General features: G+C 42.2%; 1 protein-coding gene across 7 annotated transcripts in view; it reads right to left on the reverse strand.

The window, feature by feature from the left end:
- Window positions 1–26445, reverse strand: part of HMGXB3 (HMG-box containing 3) — a 47341-nt gene that overhangs the window by 10448 nt on the left and 10448 nt on the right. For 2 of the 7 annotated variants that reach the window (XM_008534089.2, XM_070569180.1), the window contains exons 5-15: window positions 25278–25376; window positions 20516–20647; window positions 16265–16411; window positions 15993–16168; window positions 14027–14202; window positions 13778–13875; window positions 10867–10965; window positions 9104–9253; window positions 5402–5703; window positions 4753–4880; window positions 961–1092 (exon numbers count right to left, since the gene is read on the reverse strand). In XM_008534089.2, coding sequence (XP_008532311.1) covers window positions 961–1092; window positions 4753–4880; window positions 5402–5703; window positions 9104–9253; window positions 10867–10965; window positions 13778–13875; window positions 14027–14202; window positions 15993–16168; window positions 16265–16411; window positions 20516–20647; window positions 25278–25376 — 1639 coding nt within the window. Of the gene's footprint in view, window positions 1–960; window positions 1093–4752; window positions 4881–5401; window positions 5704–9103; window positions 9254–10866; window positions 10966–13777; window positions 13876–14026; window positions 14203–15992; window positions 16412–20515; window positions 20648–25277; window positions 25377–26445 lie in introns of all 7 variants that reach the window. The other 5 variants (XM_008534087.2, XM_008534088.2, XM_070569182.1 and 2 more) reach the window with 3 other exon arrangements.

The raw sequence follows: 26445 nt of genomic DNA on the forward strand, positions 1-26445 counted from the left end.
GGCACCTACCAGGCACTAGACACTGCCAAGAGCTGTAGTTTTTCTTTTCTTTTCTTTTCTTTTGAGGAAGATTAGCCCTGAGCTAACATCTGCCACCAATCTTCCTCTTTTTGCTGAGGAAGACTGGCCCTGAGCTAACATCTATGCCCATCTTCCTCTACTTTATATGTGGGATGCCTACTACAGCATGGCTTGATAAGTGGTGTGTAGGTCCATGCCTGGGATCCAAACCTCCGAACCCCAGGCCACTGAAGCAGAGCGTGCCAACTTAACTGCTACACCACTGAGCTGGCCCCCAAGAGCTTTAAATACATTAACCTATTTAACTCTCACATCTTTGTGAACCAGGAGCTATTATTATCCTCACTTTATAACTGGAGAAACTGAGGCACAGAGAGCAGCTTGCTCAAAAATTACACAGCCACTAGGTGGCAGGGCCAAGACTCAAACACAGGCTTGTCTGACCCTAGAACCTGTGCTCTACTCCATGTGACCGCACAGCAGGGAAGGTACAGGGGGCCTGGAGTCTGCAGGAATGGGACAGAAAAAGCACAAACAGAAGTAAGGAGAGCAAGGGGAAGAAAATTTTCTAATAGTAAGGAGGGTGGTCTCAGATGAGCCTTGGGACTGGGAACAGATCTCCAGGAGCTGTGTATTCAAAATGAGTCTGATTAACACACAGTGAGGTCAAGCGTACCTATAATCAAAGGCTGAGCTCCTAAAAGTCAGTTTAATCTCATGCTGAGGGTTCCTGGCTGCATGGAAACCCTCATGCATGCTTTCCAAAGTTAGTTTGGTGTTTATAAAATTCAAAAGTAGAAGTGTGTTAGGAAGTCAAGAATGTCTCCTTTTCAAAATATCAGACTCTTCTCCAAAAGGACTCTTTCAACCAAAGCTCATCACTGAAAATTCCCAGGGAGCTTAGGACTAACTTTGGAAAGGGAGGGAGCCAGCCTTTACCTGTTTGCTCCTGCACCGACTTCAGAACAGCACTGATGGACACTCTGGGATCCTCTCCCAGCTTGATCTGGTTTCGAATTGCAAAAAGCAAGTCCAGGCTCACTAGCAGCTTGTTCCCCACATTAAAAAGACCTGCAGGTTCGAAAGAGGCACAGAGAAATTCACTGTATCATCATCTAAATGGCAAAAAGCTGGAAACAAACTAAATGTCCATGAATAAGGGAACAGCTAAATAAATTATGGTGCATTCATAAAACAGAAAACTATGCATCATTAACAAGAATAAGGCAGACCTAAAAGCTCTGACATAAAGTTGTCCATAATAAATTGCTAAATGAGAAAGTAATGAAATAGGTAGAGTGGAATTTTTTTTAATGAAAAAAGAAACATCCCCCTACCACCCAGCTCAGTCCTCATGACCAAAGGTGTCACTCTTCCTCTACCTCTCACAGCCGCACCAAGGGGAAAGGCCAGGAGCAGCCTTCAGCCCAGGGACGTGCAGGGGACGTAACAAAGGCTATAAAAACACCCCTACACCAAATCCCGGGATAAAAGACTCAAAGGAATTTAAGTGCAGTCAATTTAAGACAAATAAAAGAGTGATTTTACCTTGGCACAAAATATAATGCACAACAGCAAATTCTGGCATACGTGTTCCCATTAATAAGAAGGGGATAAAGGAATGGGGAAGCCTTTCTAAGCATGATACCAAAGGCATTCTGAAGCCATAAAGGAGAAGATCAAGGCTCTGATTACATAAAAATCGAAAGAAAAAAAACCCCTTTGTATCCAAAAAAACATGACAAACAAATTTAAAGGACAACTAATAAACTGGGGAAAAATTTTGTCAACAAAATACTCTGAAGAATGGAAATGTTCACAAAAGAGAAAAAAACACAAAAGATATACAATCTTCCTAGGAATCAAATAAACAGAACAAATTAAGAAATGATATACCAGGTTTTACCTACCAAGTTGACAAACTTTAAAAAATTACAACACTAATCTACACAAAGTTCCTAAAGCTAATAAATGAGTTTAAGCAAGGTTACTAGGTACAAAGCCAACAGACAAAACTCAATCATATTTCTACACTCGCACTAAACAGTCAGAAACTGAACCAGGTCATTTAGCACTGAACAAAATGAAATACTCAGGTATAAATCTAACAAAATATGTGCAGGACCTATGTGCTAAAAGCTACAAAACACTGATGAAAGAAATAAAAAGAAAACCTAATAAAATGGAGAGAGAGACCATGCTCATGAATTGCAAGACAATATTTTTCAGCATGTCAAATTTCCCCAAACTGATCTATAGACTCAACACAATCCCAATTTAAATTCTAGAAGGATTCTGTAGATACTGACAAACCAATTCTAAAATCTATTCGGAAATGCAAAGAAACTAAAATAGCAAAAACAGTTCAACCAGGAACAAGGTTGGAGGACTCACACTACCCAATTATAAGACTTACTACAAAGCTATAGTAATTAAGACAAGTGTGGTACTGGCAAAAGGATAGATGACATACACCAATGGAACAGAACCGAGTACAGAAATAAGACCCACAAATATATTATCAATTGATTTTCAACAAAGGAGCAAAGGCAATTCAATGGAGAAAGGACTACTTTTCAACAAATGGTGGTACAACAACTATGTCCACATGCAAAAAAATTAACTCAATCTGGGCCTCACACTTTATACAAAAATTAATTCAAAATTGATCACAGATCTAAATGTAAATCATAAAATAATAAAATTTTTATAGGAAAAATACTTATGATCTTCATTCAGGTAAGAGATCTTAGATAGAACATCAAAAGCATAATCCCTAAAAGAGAAAACTGATGAACTGGTGTTTTCATAATTAAGAACTTCTGCTCTGTGAAAGATTCTGTTAAGAGAATGGAAAGACAAGCCACAGACCATAAGAAAATATTTGCAAATGACTTATCTGACACAGGACTTACATCCAGAATATATAAAGAACTCTAAAAACTCAATGGTATGAAAACATCCCAATTCAAAGGCCGAACACTGAACAGATACTTCAAAGATGACACAGAGATGGCAAATAAACCCATGAAAAGATGCTCAACATCATCAATCTTTGAGGAAATACAAATTAAAACACCACAATGAGATACCACAAAACTCACCTATTAGAATGGCTAAGAAACAAAAACAAAATGGACAATACCAAGTGCTGACAAGGGGGGCAAACTGGAACTCTCACTCACTGTTGGAGGGAATGCAAAACGGTACAGATCCTTAGGTAAATGGTTTTGCAACTTCTTACAAAACTAAACATACACTTATCATACGGCTCAGCAATGTGATTCGTAGGCATCTAACCAAGAGAAACGAAAATTTATGTTCACACAAAAGCCTATACACAAATGTTGATAGCAGCTCTATTTGTAATTGACAGAAACCGGTAACAACCCAAACATCCTTCAATGAGTGAACAGATAAATTGTGGTACACCCCCCCAACACAAAACTACTCAACAATAAAAAGGAACAAACTATTGATACATGCAACAATATGGACGAACTTCAAAGGCATGCTTAGTCAAAGAAGCCAGACTCAAAACGGTACATACTATGATTGGATTTATATTAACACTCTGGAAAGATAAAACCAGAGGGACGGAGAACACATGAAACGGCTACTAGAGGTTAGGCCTGAGGGGTGGGGTTTGATTACAAAGGGACAGTACAAGAGAGTGTTTTGGGGTGACAGAACTGTTCTGGTTATTGATTGTGGTGGCAGTTACACAACTCAGTGCATGTGTCAGAACAACTGTACAACAACAAAGTAAATTTTACTGTACGTCAATTTAAAAATAATGTTAAAATTAAAAAATATATAATCCCAGGTACTGCTGGCCTAGATAGACTGCAGTGAAATGGCACTCTCATTAACTGTTGGCAAGGGGATAAAACAGTACAAACTCCATTTGGCAAGACAAGACTTTAAAAGCATGAATTCAAAATAAGGCACCATAAGGTTCTGAAGACAGAGTAAGTAACAAATACTCTTCAATCTTCAGCACTCAATTCTACATGTAAAACTCAAGATTCAAATCTCACAATGTTTGGCACATGGTGCATGTTCAGTAAATGTTTGATGTTGAAGAGTGGAAGGGTGAATAGGTAGCAATTCCACTTTTCAGCATTTGCCCAAAGGAAATAATTAAGGCTGTACACAAAGATTTCATTATAAAGAGGACTTCAAAATGGAGTACCACACACTCCTTAAAAATAGTCATGTATTTCTCCACTTGCTGGCATGGGAAGATGCCCATGGTAAATTTAAAACCCACATTCCAAAACAACTTCCAGCACAACCCTGCTTTTGTTGAAAGAACAGCTATGGCCCTATAAATCCCTCCATGCTTTCTTATATTCTGGATGGACCAGTAACACATCTGGAAGATTAGAGAGCACAATGTTAAATGTTTTACCTCACGGAGGTAGGATTCCTATTGATTTTTTAGTTTTCTCTTTTTACTTGTCAGAATTTTCCAGTTTCTTCAGATAATTTTAAAATTAACTTTGTTTAAAGATCCCACATAAGAGTCCTAACACTTGAGAGGTAAATGTGTTCTTCTGGGGCCAAGTTCTGACTTCTCTTCTGAGATATCCAGGAGGGAAAATCTCCTCTTCCTCAGAAACCCATGTGAGAGAAGGTCCAGTGATCAAAGGGCCGGAGGTCTGAGCCACCACGGCTGTTCTCAGGCCTGCGTTGGGGCCCTCTGAGGGAAGAAAGGCTGGCACCCACCTGTAGAGATGTCCATGAAGCTATGCAGGGCCAGACAATGGGGATTCAGACACATCTTCACCTGGGCAGTCACCACCTGCAGCCGGTTGGCTGTCAGCAGCCAGCACTCCTGGGGCCCAGCCAGGGAGCTAGTACCCAAAATGTCACCAACAAAAAGCAGAAGGGAAATCAACCTCTTAATCTAGTTCCAGGGCTCAGTGATAAACGGCAAAATTCATAAGACTTTAATGCAGTTGGCAAACGAAGGTGCTAGAGCTTGCATTTCAAGGTTTCCTAGGTAAGTGTTCCCACTCTGTTGGAACTTGGTCTGTGGAATCACCCCTAAAGTTACTATAACTCTCAATTTATTACCCAGTTTAACCAATCCCACTCAACTCCCAAATCCAAGCATTATGCTGGAGGGTCCAGATGTAAACTAAATCCTAAGTTGGTGACAATAATTTTCAGGCATTTTCAATGTAAATAATGAATAACTACTAATTATTATTATTATTTTACTTTTGGCAATAGAAAAAGTAAAGGAAACCTAAGAAAAGCGGAGAATAACATCTTCAAAGGTTACAGCTTTACAGTTGTTTGAAAAAGGGGCATCATGGGCCAAGTCAGACGGGGCAGCTAGGGGCAGGGTATATCTGAAAGGGGTGCTTACTTTTGTCCCCCTTTGAATAATGGGCTGCTACAGAGAAGGCACTGCGTGGATGGAGACTCATAATAATTCGACCAAGAGGTTTGCTCGATGGTGACTGTCTCCTCACTCACGTTGGACAGGATGAGTCGAGAGCTGTTGAGTTCATGAATCAAGGCGAAGACCTCGGCCAGCTCTGACTCATTCTCAGGAATCTGCAGGACTTTGCGCAGCAGCTGTAGTGTGGACTGGCGCTGGATCTCCCTCTGGGCTGCGCTCAGGGGCTCTGTGGCACTCAGCACATCTGGGAGCGGTGAGCTCGCCTCCTGGGGAGAAAATGGATCAATCACCAAGCACCCAAGACACAAAGAGCCAGCCGTGGGCTAACATCATGACAGACTGAGTGGCAGAGGCGCCCATGACTGCGAGGTGGGAAAACTAGGTTCCTAACCAGCTCAGCTAGTAACTCACTGGGTGACTGACGGCGGGTGCTTTCTCTCTCTGGCGCTCAGCTTTTCTATCAGTAAAACGAGAAGATTACGCACACCTCTTGGTAAAGGATTTAAGAGTCAGCTCCCATTCACCAGGCAGGGGGTTTGGAGAATAACAGACCCAGGTTTTAATTCTGGATATGCCACTTAACAATTACACATGTGTGACCCAAGGCAATTTACTTAATCTTTCTGAGCCTCAATTTCCTCACCGATGAAATGGAGGATCAAAATACTAGTAATCTCCTAGAGCTGCTGTACAGAGGAAATGAGATATTACAAGTAAAGCACTTAGCACAACGCCTGGAATGCAATGCAAACTCTATGAATGGTAGTTTTGACAATGTAGTAAACTTTAAGTAAGCTTAAAGTATTTATCTTTAATATTCTGTGGCTTCTAAGGGACTTTATATACTAGTCAGAGGGTTCCAGGAACAAGGTTCTGAAATGTTGCTTAAAAACAGGTCCTTCTCAATGGAGGTTCCTCCTTGATCCCTTGTGCAAATGCAGCATGAATTACTCCCTCCCTCGTGCTCCCAGAGTCCATTCCTTTACTGCCAAATTCAGCGTCTCACAGTTGGTAAACCACTGTCCCTGCCTTCAGTGAGTATAGGGTCCCTGCTTATTTACTGACTCCCAACACCAGCATGAGGTCTGGGGCCCACAAAAGATGCTGATTCATATTTGTTGGATATATTATACATTGTTCTATAGAAGTTAATTACTTGATAACAAGATGGAACTTTCCATTAACTCTGCACACCTATGACAACCGTCTATATATATATATACATCTCACTGTCTATAATAGTTTGGCTACTTATCTTTCTCCCCAACCAGACTGCAAGCTCCTCAAGGGAAGGGGCCTTGTCCTATTCATCTTTGTATCTCCAAGTCCTACCCACAGTAGTCAATCAATATCTGCTTGCTGAAAGAATGAATGAATGGAGAGCTGACTGACACTAGAATGAGTTGCCCTGGGAGGCTGTGTGCTCCCAGTCACGAGCATGTTGAACCATGGGCTGGAAGACCACTTGGCAGAAATACTGTCCTTTGGCTCTGAGGTACGGATAAAAGATGGAAAGGAAGGAAGACGTTACAGCCCAGAGGTATTGCGGTCTCATTACAGCCGCTGAAGACAAACTGCATAGGAAACATATGGCCACCAGGGGGCTCCAAAGAGCAATGTACGCAAAGGTCCCGGTTTCTGACCCATGTTTTATTTTGTGGAAAACAATAATGACATTTTATTTCTCTACAATTTAGGAGATTGGAAGGTGAGAGAATGTCTAAAGATAATGGTGCCGGGGCTAGGAAGCTACCAGTTAGCCAAAGACAGAAAAAAATAAAAGAGTGGGATTTGAAATCAACTGGCAATTCCTGCCTGACCTGGAAAATTAAGTCACCTCATTGCTCTGTATCTAGACCAACATCCACTTCTGTACTCCAAACCACACCAACAGCTACAGCAAGAGAGAAGGAAAAAGGAATGTTCAGAGCATCTACCTACACAGAACTCAATTCCATTCCATAATTACTGATCAACACATTGTGTATGCAAGCTCCAGGGTTAAAAGGTACGCAAGAAACAGATATACTGGCCCTGAAAGAAATTATGGTCTCACGGGGAGCTAAAAGAGGGAGTGAAGACAGGGTGTGGTCTCCGTTAAGCGAAGAGAACACACGAAATGCACGGAGAGTCCAGCAAGAAAGCTCACTGCCAGCAGAGGGCACCTGGCGGAGCAACAGAATCCAATGGAAGCTATGGACCCATTTACATGCAATTTCAGGGGTTTACAGATTTCTTGAAGCTCAATTCTGAGTCTTCTCTAGAGCTCATGGCCCTGAGAATAAAATGCCCAGATCGAATCCATCTTGTCACCTTGTTTTACTGATGAGGAAACTAAAACTCAGGAGAGGGAAGCTTCCAGCTCACGGTCACTCCCAGACAAGCCTCTCAATTCCGAGTCCCAGTGTCTTCTTGACTAAGCGGTCAGTGCCCACACGCTTTTGTTCCACTCCCCGTTCTCACAGGAGGATGCCCTCAGAGTACCACCTCAAGCACAGAAACAGACTAAGGCCAGAGGGTGGGAGGCACCTGCCAGAAAGACCCCTCCCCACATGCAAAGAAGCCCTGCAGCCTGAAGCAGTTCTCCCCACCTCTCCAGTCCTGTCCTCTCCAAACCCCCATGAGCCTCCCTCCTGATGTAACCTTCTCTGGGCCTCTCCCTGGCTCAAGGACATTCAGTGGGACTCCACCGCCTGAAAAACTGCCCAGTCTAGCATTGAAGATCTTCCACGATGTGGCTGTGATACGCCTTTCAAGTCTTATTTTCCATACTCCTCCCCACGCACCCTCTCCTCTCGCCAAAGAGAACACCCACTGACTCCCTACCTCTTCACTTTTGCTCATGCTTGTCATTCCCTTCCAGCATGCCTTCCGTTTCCATCTGAACCTTGCCCATCTTGCAAGGTCCAGATAGATCTAGAGTGGCCAGGCTCCATCTGGAATCCTGACTTGTTCCCATGTGCCAGCCTCATTCCCTCCGAGGCAGGTCAGTGACATTTCTCTAAGTATCCTCATCCTAGTCATTCCATGTGCTGCCTCAGATGCTGTTACTTTCTGATCGCTTTAAAAAACTCACATTGGAAATTCAGAGGACCTCTGAAAATGCCCATTTTTCCTGGTTCTAACAATAAAAAAAGAGCTCTAAGGAGCCAAATGGAGTATGTTTTACTATCCAAATAGTTTGGTCCATCATCAGAGAGCAGGTTTGCCAAGACTGCTAGAAGTAAAGCTTTGCAAGGAACCTGACAGGCAGCAATTTCATCCACAAAGTCTTAGGGCTGGCATTCTCTATTTAGCAGAATACTACGTACAAGTACTCTGCCAGGCCTCAGAGCTAAAAGGATATCACCCTTCCTTCCCTCTCTTCTTCCAAATCCTGTTCAAGGCCTGTGTTGCCATTTTCTTTGATGAATGAACACTTAGTCCACTGGGCCAGAAGGTTCTCAGAGATAAGGTATCTCTGGTCAACCCCCTCACCTTAGCAATGAGGACAAGGAGGCCCAGAGAGAGAAAGGCACTTGCCCAGGTTCAGAACCTATAACCTGGTTCTAGTTCTGATGCTCTAACTACTATTGTGCATGAAGAAATTCTTTTATTTCTACTAAAACAGGTCCTCTCAGAGAGTCCAACCCAAGGCCAGGGGATGTATTTGGGGAAGGAACTCACGAGAGCCTTGGTGGTTTTCTCAGTCCGGTCTTTGGCAAGGTTAAAACCACAGCTGGGACAAATCCGCGGTTTATGTCGGTTGGTGTAGACATAGCTACAAGAGGGATTCTTGCACTTTCCCCGGCCTCTTGATGTAGCCAGGCCCAAATCCTAAAAAAGTAAGACCAAGATTCAATTCTACAAAAGTTAAGTTACATCTGGGTAGAACCAAGAACCAGAATGACCAGCTGTAGGTAAATCAGAGAAGAGAGTGGCAATTGCAAAACCAGATTTATACTAACTTCCAAAGGCCCTTGAAGCAAGATCCCTTTTCTGTAGTTACCCCCTTTCAATCTTAACACAGCCTGCGTAATAATTCTGGCAAGTCCCCCCCAATCGGTGAAACAAGTGAGTTGACTGTCAAGGGTCAGAAATTCAAATGCCTTCAGGGTCCAGGCAATTGACAGAGTGAAGCAGGCCTATTCTAACAAAGAATGCTATAGACGTTGGTGAACTAAAGATTTCAAGCCCTGCCTGAAGACAAATTGTGACTTCTGGACTATTTAAGCTCAAAGCTCTGGTATCCAGGATCCCATGACAAGTTGCTGTCTAATCAGCCAGAGAGGGTCCAGGGCAATTCCCAGTAGATGGCAATCTTAATGGCCTCCTGCAGCCAAAGGAAGGGGGCGGTCAGGGTATGAATGACATGGAGAAGGTAGTAATTAGGTCTTTGGAAAAAAGAAACCTGGGCAGATCTCCAGGATAAGAGACACATTCTCCTTAAGGATCAGGCCAGATTAGGTACCAACCCACCATACTGTGCTGTCTTGGTTCACTACTGAATCCCCAGCACAGGGCCTGACAGAGAACAGGACAGGTGCTCAATAAATATTTTTTGGAACAAATGACTCTTTCTGCATTTGTCTGCCTTTATCAGGTAAGAATTTTTTAAAATTTAGCTGCCTTCTCAAAACCTGTGCATCTTACTCAACTCAGCCAGAGAAGCCACCAAAAGATATCTGGCTGGTCAATACCTTAAAGATCAATAAAATTAGAGAATGTTCAGAACGAGAAAAGCTCCAACATGATATCTAAACCAACACAGCATTTTAAAGATGGTGGAAACTGAAGACCAGAGAAGCAAAGGGCCCTGCCCAAGGTCATCCGGCACGCTAGCAGCAGGGCCAGAATCACCTCCAGACTAGACCTTCCAACCTCTAGTGTCTATTCCACTGCTCCATGTTGCTTTCACTGCAAAAGGATGACCCAGGCACACATTTGTTTATTGGGAGGTTAACACAGGTTGTATTAAAAATGAAGGGAGGGAGAAGGGAAAAACTTACGGGCAATGCCAGGCTAAACAAAATAAGCTGCTTTACTAAAGCACTTCTCAAACCCTTTAATTGGACACTGGTAATGAAGATGACTCTGTTTTAATGAGGAAAAATACAACATTTCCCAAACTTGTCTGTGGAACACACTTTTGAGGCTAGAAGCTCCAAAAATTGTTGAACGCTAAAGCTGGACTGGATTCTCATCTCCAACTACTCTCAACAGAAATATCCTGGTCTCGGGTGGCCTACACTTTCTAGATCTCACCTGGGAAAAACAACAAACCTAATGATTCACCCAGTAGCTGGGTGACGGGATCTTCAGAACCAATGATCTATCCCTGACCCTACTCTCACTCCCAACTACCACTGCCCACCCACCTCAGACTCTACTCGCCCTCAATCACAAAGCCAAACTGCCTCGGCGGCCACCCACCACCCAGCTGCACTCACCAGTGTGACTGTACAGCTGTACTTGTATGGAGGAAACATGTCGGGCTTGATCTCTACAACTTTCACCTGAGACGTCCTGCTGGCTGGGCCATTTGGTAGCTGTGGATCACAACAAATTCTTTAGTGCTTTTGAACCTCAAACTCTTGACATCTTGTGTCCTGAAACAGCTTGATGAAAGTTTCCCAGGGAATTTGTAGAGCTATGCTCCAAACGAGCCATCTGGGATGCTAGTCAACAGTCACCAGCCCACCAGAGGGGAAGTGTCCTTTCAAGTTCAGGGCCGCCTCACTCTCCTGTGCAGCTTCTAACACTGCATGTTAGAAACACTATGAATCAGAATTACAACTACTATCAAGTGAGAAAAGTACATAATAGCTATACACAAAAATACGTGGTGGATATTGTCGGCAAAGAAAGAAGTCTGAAAAAATGATTCACCAAAATATCACAGGATGAGAGGAAGGTCATGATTGCTTCTCCTTTTACCACTATCCATAAAATTTTCAAATGTTCTACATGAAATGTAGATACTGCTTATATAATTTAAAAAGAAAGAAAAGATGAAGAAACCATTCTAAATTAAAAGTAATTATTCTGGGGGGCTGGCCCGGTGGCCGAGTGGTTAAGTTCACGCGCTCCGCTGCAGGCGGCCCAGTGTTTCACTGGTTCAAATCCTGGGCGCAGACATGGCACTGCTCATCAAACCACGCTGAGGCGGCGTCCCACATGCCACAACTAGAAGGACCCACAACCAAGAATATACAACTACGTATCGGGGGGGCTTTGGGGAAAAAAAGGAAAAAAAAAAAAATCTAAAAAAAAAAGTAATTATTCTGTAACACTGAATTTCAGTTGACTTTCAGAATAAAATATTTCATGTAACTTCACTGGTTTAAGACTAGCAAAAGGGCATATGGCTTTTAACAAATACCCAACGTTGCCAATCAAAAGGCAACTGTTTATAGAAAAGACCGGGAATTTACACGAGTGAAGAGACTCGAAGAGCTGGAAATCTAGGAAGTGGCTGAAGCAGACTAGATGACCATCCTTCCATACCCCAGGATCACACCTGTACCCAGTGCTGATACCACCTCTGGGTGACAAACCAGCTTCAAAGTAAAAGCTGGCTGATATTCTTGTTGGAGCAAATTTAGAACTATCAAAGAAGTTACCTGCCATACAGCACACATGGCAAGGGAGATGGCAGACCAATTCTCCTATTCCAATTTAGTCCATGACAGGGTTTTCAAATTAGAGGCTACAATCCACTGAGGTGTCGTGAAATTAAAGGACTGAAACCAACATTTTGCAAGAAAGGGGAAAAAGACTGCATATAATAAGGGCATAGCTTTGTTAAACTTCTACTGTGTAAATGTATGTATACATTTCCTGGGCTGTGATGTGAAAATGTGTTTGTTATTGAGGGACATGGCCCAAAAAAAGCGGTCTAGTGAAAAATGCTGATAGAGGGAATTTTGATCATAACTATTCTAGTAATGTATGGCAAAACAAAAAACAAAAAAAGAAAATCTAAGAATAAAATAAATGTGCTTGAATACATGGAATTTCAATAACTGGGAAATCTTTAACAGCTAGATCATTAAATTGAATGAACTGTACTGGCTACAAACCAGTACACAGAGTAAGAGCCATGTTTTTTTTTGTTTGTTTGTTTTTTTGTTTTGTTTTGTTTTTGTTTTGGAGGAAGATTAGCCCTCAGCTAACTACTGCCAGTCCTCCTCTTTTTGCTGAGGAAGCCTGGCTCTGAGCTAACATCCGTGCCCATCTTCCTCTAGTTTATACGTGGGACGCCTACCACAGCATGGCTGCCAAGCAGTGCCATGTCCGCACCCGGGATCCGAACCAGCGAACCCCGGGCCGCCGAGAAGCGGAACGTGCGAACTTAACCGCTGCGCCACCGGGCCTGCCCCAAGAGCCATGTTTTTTGGTTTAAAAATTATATTAAAAAATAAACACACAAATGTAGGAAAGGACTTGAAGGCTGAACACACACACACGAGACTGTCAATAATAGTTATTCTGGGTAGCAGGATCATAAGGGACTTATTTTCTGCCTTACTTGAATTTTCTATATTTTCTATAACAATCATGCATTCATTTTTTTTAAAGGAAGCTGAAGAGACATGACAACTAAATGCAATATCTAATCCTAGACTGGACACTGTACTGGAGTGCAAAAGGACAGAATTCAGTAAAACAAAAAACTGGAATATGAATGATAAAGTATTATATCAATATTTCAGAAACAATGTTCTTATTCTTAGGAAACACAGTGAACTACGTATATTTTATACATACACACACATACATAATGGGGAAGACACACATTAGCATAAATGATAAAGCAAAATAGGCTAATATGTTAACAATAGGTGTCTATGGGTAAAGAGTGCAAGGGGGCTCTTTGTACTATTTTTACTCTTGCATCTTTTTTCCTACATTTTTATCTTTAACTTTTTTCCTGCTTTTTCTCCCCAAACCCCCCCAGTATATACTTGTATATTTTTGAGTTGTGAGTCCTTCTAGTTGCGGCATGTGGGACGCCACCTCAGCATGGCCTGATGAGCAGTGCCATGTCCGCGCCCAGGATCCGAACCAGTGAAACCCTGGGCCACTGAAGCGGAGCGTGCGAATTTAACCACTGGGCCACAGGGCCAGCCCCTTTTCCTAAGTTTTAAATTACTTCTAAGTAAGTTTAAAAACAAGCATTCATTTTATAACAAGAAAAAGAAATTAATTAAAAAGAAGATAACTCATTCACACTAAACCTCCTCCCAGACGTCTACCAGCATAAGAACAGCCTTTTTGTGGACGGCTTTGAGACACCAAATGGAAGCCCTGTTCTCAGAGCAGGTCCCCACACAGCTCCCCCTGAGGAATGGGTCTTACCTTCACCTCGCCAGTGTTAGATGGCTGGTGGATGGGCTGGCCCAGCTGCTTCAGCGTGCTTGGCTTCAGGCCACAAGTCCTCACAGAGGGAGTCTTATCTGAGACAACCAGGAGCCAAACTGGTGACTTAAGTGCATTCAGAGCCTCTCTAAGCCTCTCATCTCCACTCTCAATGTCCCCCCGTGCCACCCCGTTTCCACCCCTTTTCCATTAGACAGCCCTTCCTCCCAGGTCCATCCCAGCCCTTACCGCTCAGGGGAAAGGCCTGCCTGGCCCTGGGCAGGCCCATGCTGCTGCCTCGGCCCACGTTAGCTGGGGCCGGGAGAATTGCTCTCATGGGTCTTGCTGCAGCCAGTAATGAGGGCTTCCCCCGAGCTCTGCCTTTAAGTTCTGGGGCTCTGGGCCCAGGTGTAAGTACGTCGACTCTGGGGGAAAAAAAAGAAGGGAAATCTCCTAGAAATCTCGGACCAAGGAGAAGAAAGCCAACGTGAAATCTCCAAAGAGCACTTTATTAGAGAGAGTGTGTAGTGGTTAAACTGTCAGGCTTTAGATTGGGTTCAAATGAAAGCAGTAAGTAGCTGTGTGGCCCCGGGCAAGCCATTTCATTCTTCTGCTAACCTCAAGTTCCTAACATGCAAAGTGGAACAGCAATTACATAAACTTCTTGGGGTCATTATGAGGATAAAAAAGTACAAAACAGCACCTACAGTGTGGAACACCAGCAGCTAATGTAGTTATAATATAATATCTAATCTGCCTCTAATTAGACCAAGTACTTAAAGCCTATCAGTCTCCTACATGAGGGCGGCTTAGAGACCCTGGGGAACAAAGTCCATGTTTTCTTCATCTCGATGGCTAGCACAAAGCCTGCAGCACAGGAGGCCTCCACACCCACTTGCTGAAGTGATCCACTTGCCCAAAACAAAAGGTCTGAAGTGCACAGCTGCACTCTCTGAAGATACAGAACCGCCTCAAGGCATGTTGTTAAACAAAAAGGTAGGATGTAGAAATATGCATGTTATGCTACAATTTGTGAAAAAAAAAGTGGGGAAAAATATATACACACATACACATACATATATATATACACACACCTATTTGTTTATATGCTTAAAATTATCTCTAAAACACAGAACACTGGGAACATTGATGGTCTGTGAGAAACAGAAATGGATGACTGAAGGATCAGATAGAAGGGAGATGCTTTCCAGTGTATATTCCTCGTACCTTGAGGTTGAACCATATGAATATATTTCCTATGCAACAATAAAATTGTTAAAGTCATGATAATATAAACCAGATTTCTAAACCTTGACACTATTAACATTTTGGGCCAGATAATTCTTTGTTGTGGCGGGCGGTCCTGTGCACTGTAGGATGTTTAGCAGCATTCCTGGCCTCTACCCACTAGGTGCCACTAGCATCCCGCCCCCACCCAGTTGTAACAACCAAAAACGTGTTCATACATTGCCACAATATCCCCTGGGGACAAAAGTGTTCCCCATTAAGAACCAATGATATAAACAAATAAGAGCCTTTAGTTGCAAGACTACAACCGCTTCTGGGAAGGGGTACATGGAGAAGCTGGTTAAGCCTTTAAGGAGGAAAAGGGGAGGAAACACAGCCCACACTTACAGTCCTCCTCCTATCCGCAAGGTGCTGGGCTGCATGCTTTACACACGATCTTTTTCGGTCTGTACAGTCTGCCATTGAGGATGAGATTTTTTTTTTAATACCCAACTCAAGATTTTTCAGAGGAGAGAACAGGCATGAAATGACTATGCCCAAGGTCAAACAGAAGTCAGAGACAGAGTCACAACCAAAATTGAATTCTCTGATCACCAGAACAGGGACCTTTCTATGAGGCGCCTTAATAAGGCTTCTCTTTCTATATAGAGTATGCAGGACTGGATACTAGTTCGCGATACCGCCCACAGCCTGTACCAGCAAGACCCTAATAACTGCTTTAGAGAGAATGACAAGAAGTTCAAGGAACCCGACAGCAGTACATGGACAGCAGAGGGCAGGAGGCGAGGGAAACCATTCTGGTCTCTAGGCCTTGGTTTCCATACCTCTAAAACAGAATCCACTAAGTGGGCTCTGCTGCCTCTCTCAGGAACGCTGTGAGGGACGGAGGACAAAGCAAACACGGCATTTCCCAAGCTGCCATTCCAAACACAGTTCTATCATACATAAACACAGCGGTTTGGTTTACCCTGTAGGTTTTTTAGGAGCAGGGAGTGGACTGGAGGTGCTGCTCCTCTCAGCTGGCGATGGTATGTCTGGTCCAGGACTGTCATTCTCAGTTGTCCCCAGAGAGACCTCAGGCTGCACACCACTCTTGACCACCGGCGTCTTAGTGGCCGCTATACCACGATTCCCAGGAGCTTCCTTGACCAAAACATGGGTATCTGAGATGATCACTTCCTCCCACTCACTCTCCTCACCCACTTCTCTTGGAGGAGCCACATTTAGGAGCTGGCTTACAGCTTCCGAGTTCTCCAGAGTCAGCTTGGAGGCGTTTTCCTTAGGGGGATTTTGCTCAGTGGTGACAGGCTGCTGATTTCTCTTAACCACAGAGCCCTTGGAGGAGACACCAGAAGCCAAGTCCACTTTGGCTTTTGCTGGCTTTTCCTAGAAAAAAATAAGAATACCTTATATGCATATGGCATTTAACAGCTGACAAGACATTCACAAATATTCTCATCTGACCTTTAGAACAATGATGTATGGGCAACAGATAAGGAAACTGAGGCCCAGAGAGAGGAGGATGCTAACTTAAGATCCCAAGTATAAAACTGACCTGAATCTAAGTCTTCTGGCTTCAGGTCCCTCTCACTGTAGAATTCAACGCCTGAGTTAGGATAAAGCTGTTCTCCTCCTAACACATTTCTTATTGACATGCCTCTTTAGGTTTCAGGGAACAAACGTTGGCAATTTAAAGCCTACTTCCCTATGTCTAGAAAGAGGATGACACATTGCCATATTGGTCCTAGAAGTCTTACACTGTTTATCCTGGTGCTTCCTTTATGAGATTCAGTTAATCCCAATGTGGGCACAACCTCACATGGATAGACTCAAAGTTTCCAACTCCAGTGAGAAAAATGCTATCTTTTGTCCCAGATTCTTCCAGGTGAATCTTAAGGCTGACTTATACAGATGCCACAAACTTCTCACTGGGTCAAATTAATTCACACATTAATTACAGGCTAGAAAATATTCAAACTCAGTAAAAATACCAGCTGCTATCTCAGATAGACCTACTTAAATTCCTGGTTGCCTTAGCTTTTATCCAATCAGCACTGCTATGGAAATACAGTATTATTTATATATACGTATATACACACACATAAATATATTTATATACGGGCACACACGAAACTCTTTTAAAACAGTGGTTGTCTCCAGGATAGGTCTCAGAAGGGTTTTTTCTTCCGTGTGAATAGTGAAAGGCACTATAAACTAGGAGACATAAAAGACAAAAGCTGGGTTCCATCTAGGCTCTGTTTCACACCTAATTACTCATGCCACCTAAGGCAAGCTTCATCTGAACCCTCATTTCCCCATTACGAAATAAAAGAAAGTTGGGCTCTCACTGTTTGTAAACAACAGCAAGACAGTCTTTTGGGTGGCCCAGTTCTTCACAGAGCAGGAAGTGTAGCATCTGTGGCCACTGTCACTAAATTTCAGTATTATCTCCCAGTCACAGGCTACAAAAAACCCCTTCCACTTCCAAAGCCCCCAGGGCAGCACACTGCCTCTGGTTAAGGACCAGTACAGGCAACCTGAAGAAACCTCCAGTAAAGCATTCTCAGATTCTAACACACAGTAATAGCCCATGAGGAAGAATAGAGAAAAAGATTTCAAGTAAACTGCACAGTGCTTACCGACTGCTGGACAGGGAGAAGTGAGCAAAAAAACAGGAGACAATTCAAACTAAACCCCTGAGATCTTTAAGTGAAACACTGCCCACTAAGTAGGCTATTTTAGACAAAAATCCTTTGCACGAAGATTGGATAATTTAAGCAATCAGAGGAAAAAATTCTAGCTGATGATCTCACATTTCCTTCACTCAGTCTATTCTTCTTGGATGTCACTTTCTTTCAAGATGGAAGGCAAATATTACCAGCTGCCCACTCAGAGACCTCAATTACCACTATCAGAGAGCCCATAGGAGTAAGGATTTGAGCTAAAGAGCCTTATATACCATCTTTTGTTCCATCCAACTCATTGGGAATTGTGCCACACATTTCCTGGGCTAATTTTAGCCAGTATGAACTCTAGAACAATACAAGAAAAGGTGAGTCATTTCCTAACCGACACGGACACATTTGGAGCTTTTAGAAACTATTTATACTTGCTGCTTCAAAAATCAGAACCCAAGAAATCTTAAGATTCTGCAGCTAACCAACATAGCAATGCCTGCGAAGTGTGGTTTACTGGAAGGGGTGCTGCCATAATTAGCTATATGAACATAACAAGTCATTTCTCCTGAATCTGTTTTTCCTCAGCTGGAAACTTGGGAGTTCAACTAGCTGATAACCAAAGCCACCTTTAACTCAAATTCTTAGTGCATTGATGCTAAAACGTTACCCTTTTTCTTCTCACACTTACTTATTCTGTTCCTATGAGATTAAGATATCTTGGAATCTGAAACCTGGTAATTCTTTTTTTTTTTTTTGAGGAAGATTAACCCTGAGCTAACATCCACTGCCAACCCTCCTCTTGCTGAGGAAGAATGGCCTTGAGCTAACGTCTGTGCCCATCTTCCTCTATTTTATGTGAGACGCCTGCTATAGCATGGCTTGATTAGCAGTGTATAGGTCCACACCTGTAATCCAAACTGGCGAATCACCAGCCACCGAAGTGGAATGTGTGAATTTAACTGATGCACCACCAGGTACCTGGTAATTCTTACAAAAACTTTTGGGGAAGAAAAAATTCTGAAACAGCAAGTCAAGATGGGGGACAACTAGCTAAGAAAAAAACTGTTTTCATGTTGTGAGTTTGATCTCAGAAGAGAACCATGGCTCAAAAGTTATTTCAATCAAAGGGGGGAAAAAGACAGAAAATGAAAAAGAAAAGAAAGCCAAAGTAAAAACAGAATCTGAAGACGACAAGGCCACAGGATCAGTCAGAGTCTTCTATGCAAAAGCACAGGAAATAAGGTCATTTGACAGACCTGCTGTCAGTGAAGAGGCGCCAAGGAGGATTCTGACCACTATCCAATTCAATCTCCCTACTGCAGCTGAAGAAGTACACTTTGGGGACAATAATTAGGGTGAGAATAAACTGAATGACTTCACAGCGCCACACCAGAGAAGACGGGCACAAGAAATTTGATAAAACCTCCCGAGAGGCACTAACACTAGGTCCTTCCTGCCCCTTGAAGTGAGAACATGAAGAGTAACAACAGAGACAACAATCAGAATGCTGCCAATAATGATAGCAGTGAACACTTACTGAGGATCTAACACATACTAGGAATGCGCCATCCACTTTACAAGGATCATCTCATGTGACCCCAACAACCCTAATAAGGTAGGCACTATTGTTAACTTCCCACCTACAAATGAAAAGAAACCTAAATCAAGAAGAGAGACATGAAATAACTTGCCCAAGGATACACAGCTAAAAACTGGGGCCGCAGGGCTTTGAACTGAGGAAGCTGACTGAAGAATTGCTTAATTATTAACCTACTCTGTCTCCCAGAATTGGTACTACCCTGAACCCCAACATTCAGCCAGAGGGCAAAAGTCACCAACCTGGTATTTATCAAAGAGATGTTCTGTGGAAACGGCCCGAGTGGAACTTACCAGGTATAGCGCTATCTAAGTTTTCTCTACGTGAATCAATTTGGACCAGGCTTAGTTAACCACATGACAAACAGAATCCTAGCCTAAGCTATTCTTACAAAAACCATGCCCTCTCTTTTCTTTTCTACCTACCCAAATTCTATTGATCCTTTAAGATTCTCTCCTGTATAAAATCATCCCTGACGATTCTAGTCGTTTTGGCCCTAAATAATTTATAGTCATTATCAAAAATGTGCCAAGTATGTTGTTATTCATATCTTGAGTGTCAAACATAAAACAGGTATCAAAACACATGTGTTGAAATGAACTTCACAGGGGCATAGCTCTGACATGCACTTATTTATTGAGCATCATTTATTTACAGAGAGAGAAAGAAGTATACATTTGGAAAGTTATACTATGGAAGACCTTAAATATTGGGTTAAGGACCTAAACTTTCAATAAGAGCTATAAGAGACTGAAAGGACATGGAGCTAATGAGTAAGAAGACAGGAGCTATGTCATCTGAATAAGCAGGTGGACTGTTAAAAATTTAACCCTAATAGGAAATGAATAAATCAACCTGGTGTAGTCATTTATGGGAAATTAGGAAGCAATTAAAGGTAACGTTTTTGAAGAACATTTAATAGCATGATATGTTAATGAAAAAAGGCAAGATACAGAACTTACACACTCACAGGAGAAAGACTGGAAGAAAATACACCAAAATTACTAATAATGGCTTTTCTTTGTAAAACGATTACGTAAGATTATGGATAACATTTTATTCTTTCTTTTTTAAATGGTCTACAATGTAACTGACTTACCTGTACAGTCAGAAAATAAAAATGAGTATTAATTTTCTAAGTCACTTGTCCTTAAGGGGAGCAGGAAGAGCCTACTTTGCAGGGCTTCCACAGCAGTGAAGGCCAATGGACCTTACCTTTGGGATCCACTTCCCTCCTAGGAAGCTACCACAGGTAGGGCACTTAGGTGGCTTGTGCCTGGTGACATAAGTAAAGGAGCAACCTGGGCTGGTGCATGTCCCATGGCCCCGGCGGGTGTACGTAGTGGTCTGTAAGGAAAACAGTGAGTCAGAATCAACACCACAGTCTAAGTTCTCTCAGATCCTGATGACCATTATAACCACAACAATGCCAGGAGGATACAAGCTTGCAGAAGGATAGCCAATTCATGGTATCTTAAAAGGTCAGAGTTGAAAAGATCCTAAGATATAACTAGTTCACTTTTTAGAAATGGAGAAACAGAGTTCAAATGAGGAAGGATAGCTGCCCGAGGTTACAGAGTGGGGTATTAGAAGAATAAAGATAGTAACAGTGGCTATTAATTAAGCAGAGTACCACACAGTGCTAAACGCTTTACCAATATCTCATTTAATGCTCTCAGCAATGCTACGAAGTAGGTATTACTATTACTGAGGTTCAGAGTGGTTAAATGCTTTGCCTCAAATCATACAGTGACTTAAGGGCAGAGCTAGACCTACAACCCAGATCTGTTTGATTCTTGGTCCAAGGGTCCTTCCATGTATCCAGCTGCACCCTATGGCTCTGAATACTTGAAAGAATTTGCTTCATCTTAATTCCTATTAAAAATCAGAGAACCTAAAACCTAGGGTTCAGAGAGATAAAAATAGACTATGTTCACTAAAAAAATGAGAGGGCATGCCAATAGAAACCAAGTCCTTTGGCACGCAACAGAATTTACTTATTTACACATGAATATATTCAGCCACCAGCTCTCACCATCTCTGATGATTTCCCTTTGAACACAATGTATTACAATGGGTTGTGACATTTCAGCTACAAATAGAAATTAGCCATGCTCCATTTCTTGATTAATGCTGGAAAGAAAACATTTCCCTGTCAGATCTGTTCTGTCACTTATGAAGGTTTACTCAGCTAATAATCCCAGCTTCCCAGGCCTGACCAAAAAGCACAAACCTCCCTTGGGGAAACACCAAGCTGCCACTAGGCTGCTTCTGCCACAAGGCCCAAGGAAAAGGTGATTATGATAGCGGTAGCAGGTCAAGGATGCATGTGAAGTGGTGTGATACCAGGGAAAGAGGCCTGGCTTTGGGTTCCAACTATGTCACTGACACACTGAATGAGGGGGTAAGTCACCTTAGCTCTTGGGCCCTGGGAGTCCTCCTCTGTAAAATCACCTGCCTTTCCTATTTCACGGATATATCTTGAGGAGCAAATGAGGAAACATGTCGCTAAGTAAACTGTAAAAGATTTTACAGGTTTGTGACAGACTACTATTACTGGGATATAAAGCATCTCTTATCTTTTCTCAGACTGTGGCCTCATATAGAACATTCATTCTGAACACTCCCAGAACGCAGAGTAAAAATTTAAGTTAGGCTAGTTCTATAAGTAAACTACCATGAACTTGGAAATACTCCTAAACAGCAGCTTACAGAAGTAACTTTAGAAAAAAATGCTAGTGTTCAAGGCTGATGTTTCATTCTCTCTCTTTCTTTTTTTGTGAGGAAGATTGGCCCTGAGCTAACATCTGTGCCAATTGTCCTCTATTTTATGTGGGATGCTGCCACAGCATGGCTTGACAAGTGGTGCTAGGTCCCTGCCCAGGATCCAAACCTGTGAACCCCAGGCCGCCGAAGCAGAGCACACAAACTTAACCGGTACGCCACTGGGGTGGCCCTTGTTCTTAAGTATTATTCATAAAACAATTTCCAGAAGAGCTTGGCTGACACTTATTAGACCATGAAAGAATAGTAATTTCCAAGAGAGCAAGGGCTCAGAAGAAATCAGGAGTTTCTCCAAGAATCAGGTTGCAGTGGCTGTTCTTGTTTAAAATATAACTTTCTTATCTAAGGATATATGGTCTATCCATAGACGGAGTTTTAGAAGATAATAATCCTAAACGTTGATTTGATGTACTTGATAACAGAGTCAAAATACACAACACAAAAAACTAATAGAACTGCAAAAAGAAACATAACTCTACAATGATAGGTGGATGCCTTTTCTCAATAACTGATAGAACAAGTAGACAGAAAATCAGTAAGGATATAAAAGAGTTGAACACTGTCAATCAACTTGACCTAATCTGAACCATGTAGAACACTCCACCCAACAGCAGAACACACATTCTTTTCAAGTGCACAGAAAAACAAAATAAAACCAATGAAACCAAATCTGACTCTTTGAAAAAAACCAAAAAAATTAAAAACCTCTAGCCAGGCTTATCAGGAAAAAAAGAAAGAAGACCCAAATTACCAGTATCAGTGATGAGAGAAGTAAAATCACTATGGATTCTATAGATATTAAAAGGATAAGGGTTTCTTCAAAACTGTAAACACAGAATTACCACATGATCTAGCAATTCCACTCTTAGGTATACACCCAAAGAACTGACAGCAGGGACTCAAATAGACACTTGTACACCAAGTTCAATATTCACAGTAGCTAAAATGTGAAAACAAACAAGTCCATCAATCCTTACAAATGGATAAAGCAAATGTAGTATATACACGCAATGGAATATTATTCAACCATAAAAAGGAATTAAATTTTGATACATGCTACAAGACAGATGAAACTTGAAAGCATTATGCTAAGTGAAAAAGACCACAAGGACAACATCTGCATGATTCCACTCATATGAGGCACCTAGAATATGCAAAGCCACAGACAGAAAGCGAAAGAGAGGCTACCAGGGACTAGGGGAAGGAAGCAACGGGCAGCTCCTGTTCAATGGGTACAGAGTTTCTGTTTGGGATGACAAAAAAGTTCTGGAAAGGGATACTGGTCATGGCTGCACAACATTGTGAATATACTTCATGGCACTGAATTGTGCACTTAAAAAATGGTTAATACAGTAAATTTTATGTTATGTATATTTTAGCACAATTTTTTAAAGAATAAGGAAATGTTTTGAACAACTTTATGTCAATAAATTCGAGAATTTAGACAAGATGGACAAATTCCCTGAAAGACAAACTGCCAAACCTCACTCAAAATAGATAATCTGATATATATCTAGTCCTATGTATATTTTAAAAATTGGACTTGCAATTAAAAACTTTCCCACAAAGAAATCTCCAGGCCCAGGTGACTTCACTGGCAACTCTACCAAACACTTAAGGAAGAAACAATGCCACCACTGCACAAACGCTTCCAGAAAACTCACGAGGAGAAAGGATGTCCTAACCCACTCTGCGAAGTAAGCACCACCTTGACACCCAAACCAGACCACACACACCGTACAAAAGAAAGTTAGAGACCAACACCCCTCATGAACACAGACAGAAAAATTCTATTTTAGCAAATCAAAAATCTTAGCAAATCAAATCCAACAATATATTAGAAGGATAATACATCATTGCCAAGTGAGGTTTACCCTGGGAATGCAGGTTTAACATTTGAAAAAAACATTAACCATATTAACAAACTAAAAAAGAAAATCATACAATCATCTCAAGAGACACAGAAAAAGCATCTGGCAAAATCCAACATCCATTCCTGATAAATACTCCCAGCAAATTAGGAATATAAGAGAACTTCCTAAACTTGATAAGGGTGTCTATGAAGAACCTACAGCTAATATTATACTTAACAGTAAAAGACTGAATGCTTTCTCCCTAAGATGAAGAACAAGGCAAAGATATCTGCTCTCACCATTTCTATTCAATATTGTACTGGAGGTCCTAGACTATGTAATAAGATAAGAAAAAGAAAGAAGGAGGGGCTGGCCCATGGTGTAGTGGTTAAGTTCACACTTTCTGCTTTGGCGGCCTGGGTTTGCAGGTTCAGATCCTGGGTGTGGACCTACACACTGCTCATCAAGCCGTGCTGTGGCAGTATCCCATATACAAAGTAGAGGAAGACTGGCACAGAAGTTAGCTTAAGGACCATCTTCCCCAAGGAAAAAGAGGAAGACTGGCAAGAGATGTTAGCTCTGGGCCAATCTTCCTCACCAAAAAAAAAAAAAGAAATATTTTTCAAAAAAAGAAAGAGTCCAGATTAGAAAGGAAGAAACAAAACGGTCTTTATTCACAAATATGATCACCTATGTAGAAAATGCAACAGAATCTACAAAAAGGCTACTGGAATACCCGAGTTCAGCAAAGTTGCAGGATACAACTTTAAGACACAAAAAATCAATTGTATTATTCTATATTAGTATTGCACAATCAGATATTCAAAAACGTTTTAAAATATTATTTACAATACCATAAAGAAACAAGAAATATTTAGGGATAAATCTCAGCCCAGATGCTGCAGTGTGTGATAGAAAAAATCATTAACTGAAAATCAAAAGACAAGGGTCCTTTGCAGCTCAGTAGCCTTGAATCACACAGAGAAAAAGTCCTTTCTCTTCTCTGGGCCTTGTTCCTAAACTGTACACTAACAGGATTGAACTAGACCAATGGCCCTCAATTTTCCTAAACCATGTATGTTGCTGAAAATTTGATAAAAGCCATGGAACCTATCCCAGGAAAACGCTCCGGAGGAGAAGTCTGTCCATAACTCAAGGAGTTCATGGATCCCATGGAGCTCCATTCACCGACCTCCCCCAGCCCAGTTAAGAATACCTGGACCAGGTAACTCTGAGATCTCTGCCAGTCCCGGTGTCCTAAGGCTGTTAAAACTTTTAGAAAACTATCTGGAAGAGAATTCTTATGGAGCCCTGTCTCCATTAACACCCCCAACACTGACCAGTTTGATGGAGGTGGGGTTCTCCACAACCGAGTAGGCAGGAAGAGGCAACATGATGAACTGAGTGGCTGGTGCCGAGCAGTTACTCTCACTGGAATCCTGTGGGCACATGGAGAGAAGGACAGTTTTACTGAGATGGAGTGAAGAACCCCCAGTGCCACCCACAACACTGGAAGACTGATCAAGTCCAACACACACAGACGATAAGCTTATCCAACGTCCTTTAAAAAAATGAATCTATAACATCTCAAAATAAAGAGTTTAATTACGAAGAAATAAAGACAGAGAAAACCACTAGCACAGGGAATGTGCTATCGTCATTTTACAGATGAGAAAACTGAGGTTCCACTTAGGACTCCCGAGATCACACAAGCAGTTAGGGAAAGAATACAACTCTTCTGACCCTGTCAAATGCTCTTAGCACCTTATCAATCTGCCTTAACCAGGCCAGAGGCATGCTTCATTATCATAAATCTCACTAAGGGAACAAATTATAAAATGGATGTAGGCCTGGCATGGATTCCCTTGCAGGGGGACCTGCTCTCATCCGTCCTGGCCCCGGGGCTGCAGTACGCTGGTCCTCTCAGCCGGAGCAGAACTCGTACCTCTGTGAGGATGCCATCCTACCCAGGGTAACAAAGGGCATGGTGGCAGCTCCCCTACTTCCAGGGGACCAGGCTGTGTGATCACTGAAGGTGCTCTTTCCCCTCCACTGGCATGACACTTGAGCCACTGGAGAGAGACTTCCCCCTTCTTTCTCAGCTATTGAGTCCCATCACCCTGGCCTTGAAGAGAACTTCCTTCTTCCTATGTACTCTGTGCCCAGAAAGACTATTTGAAAATTCTCCTAGACAGTTCAACGTGCCACTGTGCTTGCTGAAACAATCTTCAGGGAACATAAAACCCTGACTCATACTGATAGTCTGACAGATCTTGGCTTTGATTCATGAATAACCCAAATATCTTTTCCATCCCTCCTACTAATGTACCTTATGTGCTACCTCACGTGAAGAAAATCCCAGCTACGGGAGCAAGAGGAGTTGGTACGAGTGCCTAAGAAACTGGAGAGATCTTTGGAGCAAGTCCAGGGGCAAAAAGGTTCAAGAGGACTGCAGTCCTACCAGAAGTGCCACAGTACTCTTAATTACCACTGTTCCAGAATGACACT

Source organism: Equus przewalskii, chromosome 13 (genome assembly GCF_037783145.1).
Source record: "Equus przewalskii isolate Varuska chromosome 13, EquPr2, whole genome shotgun sequence".
Taxonomy (NCBI): Eukaryota; Metazoa; Chordata; class Mammalia; order Perissodactyla; family Equidae; genus Equus; species Equus przewalskii.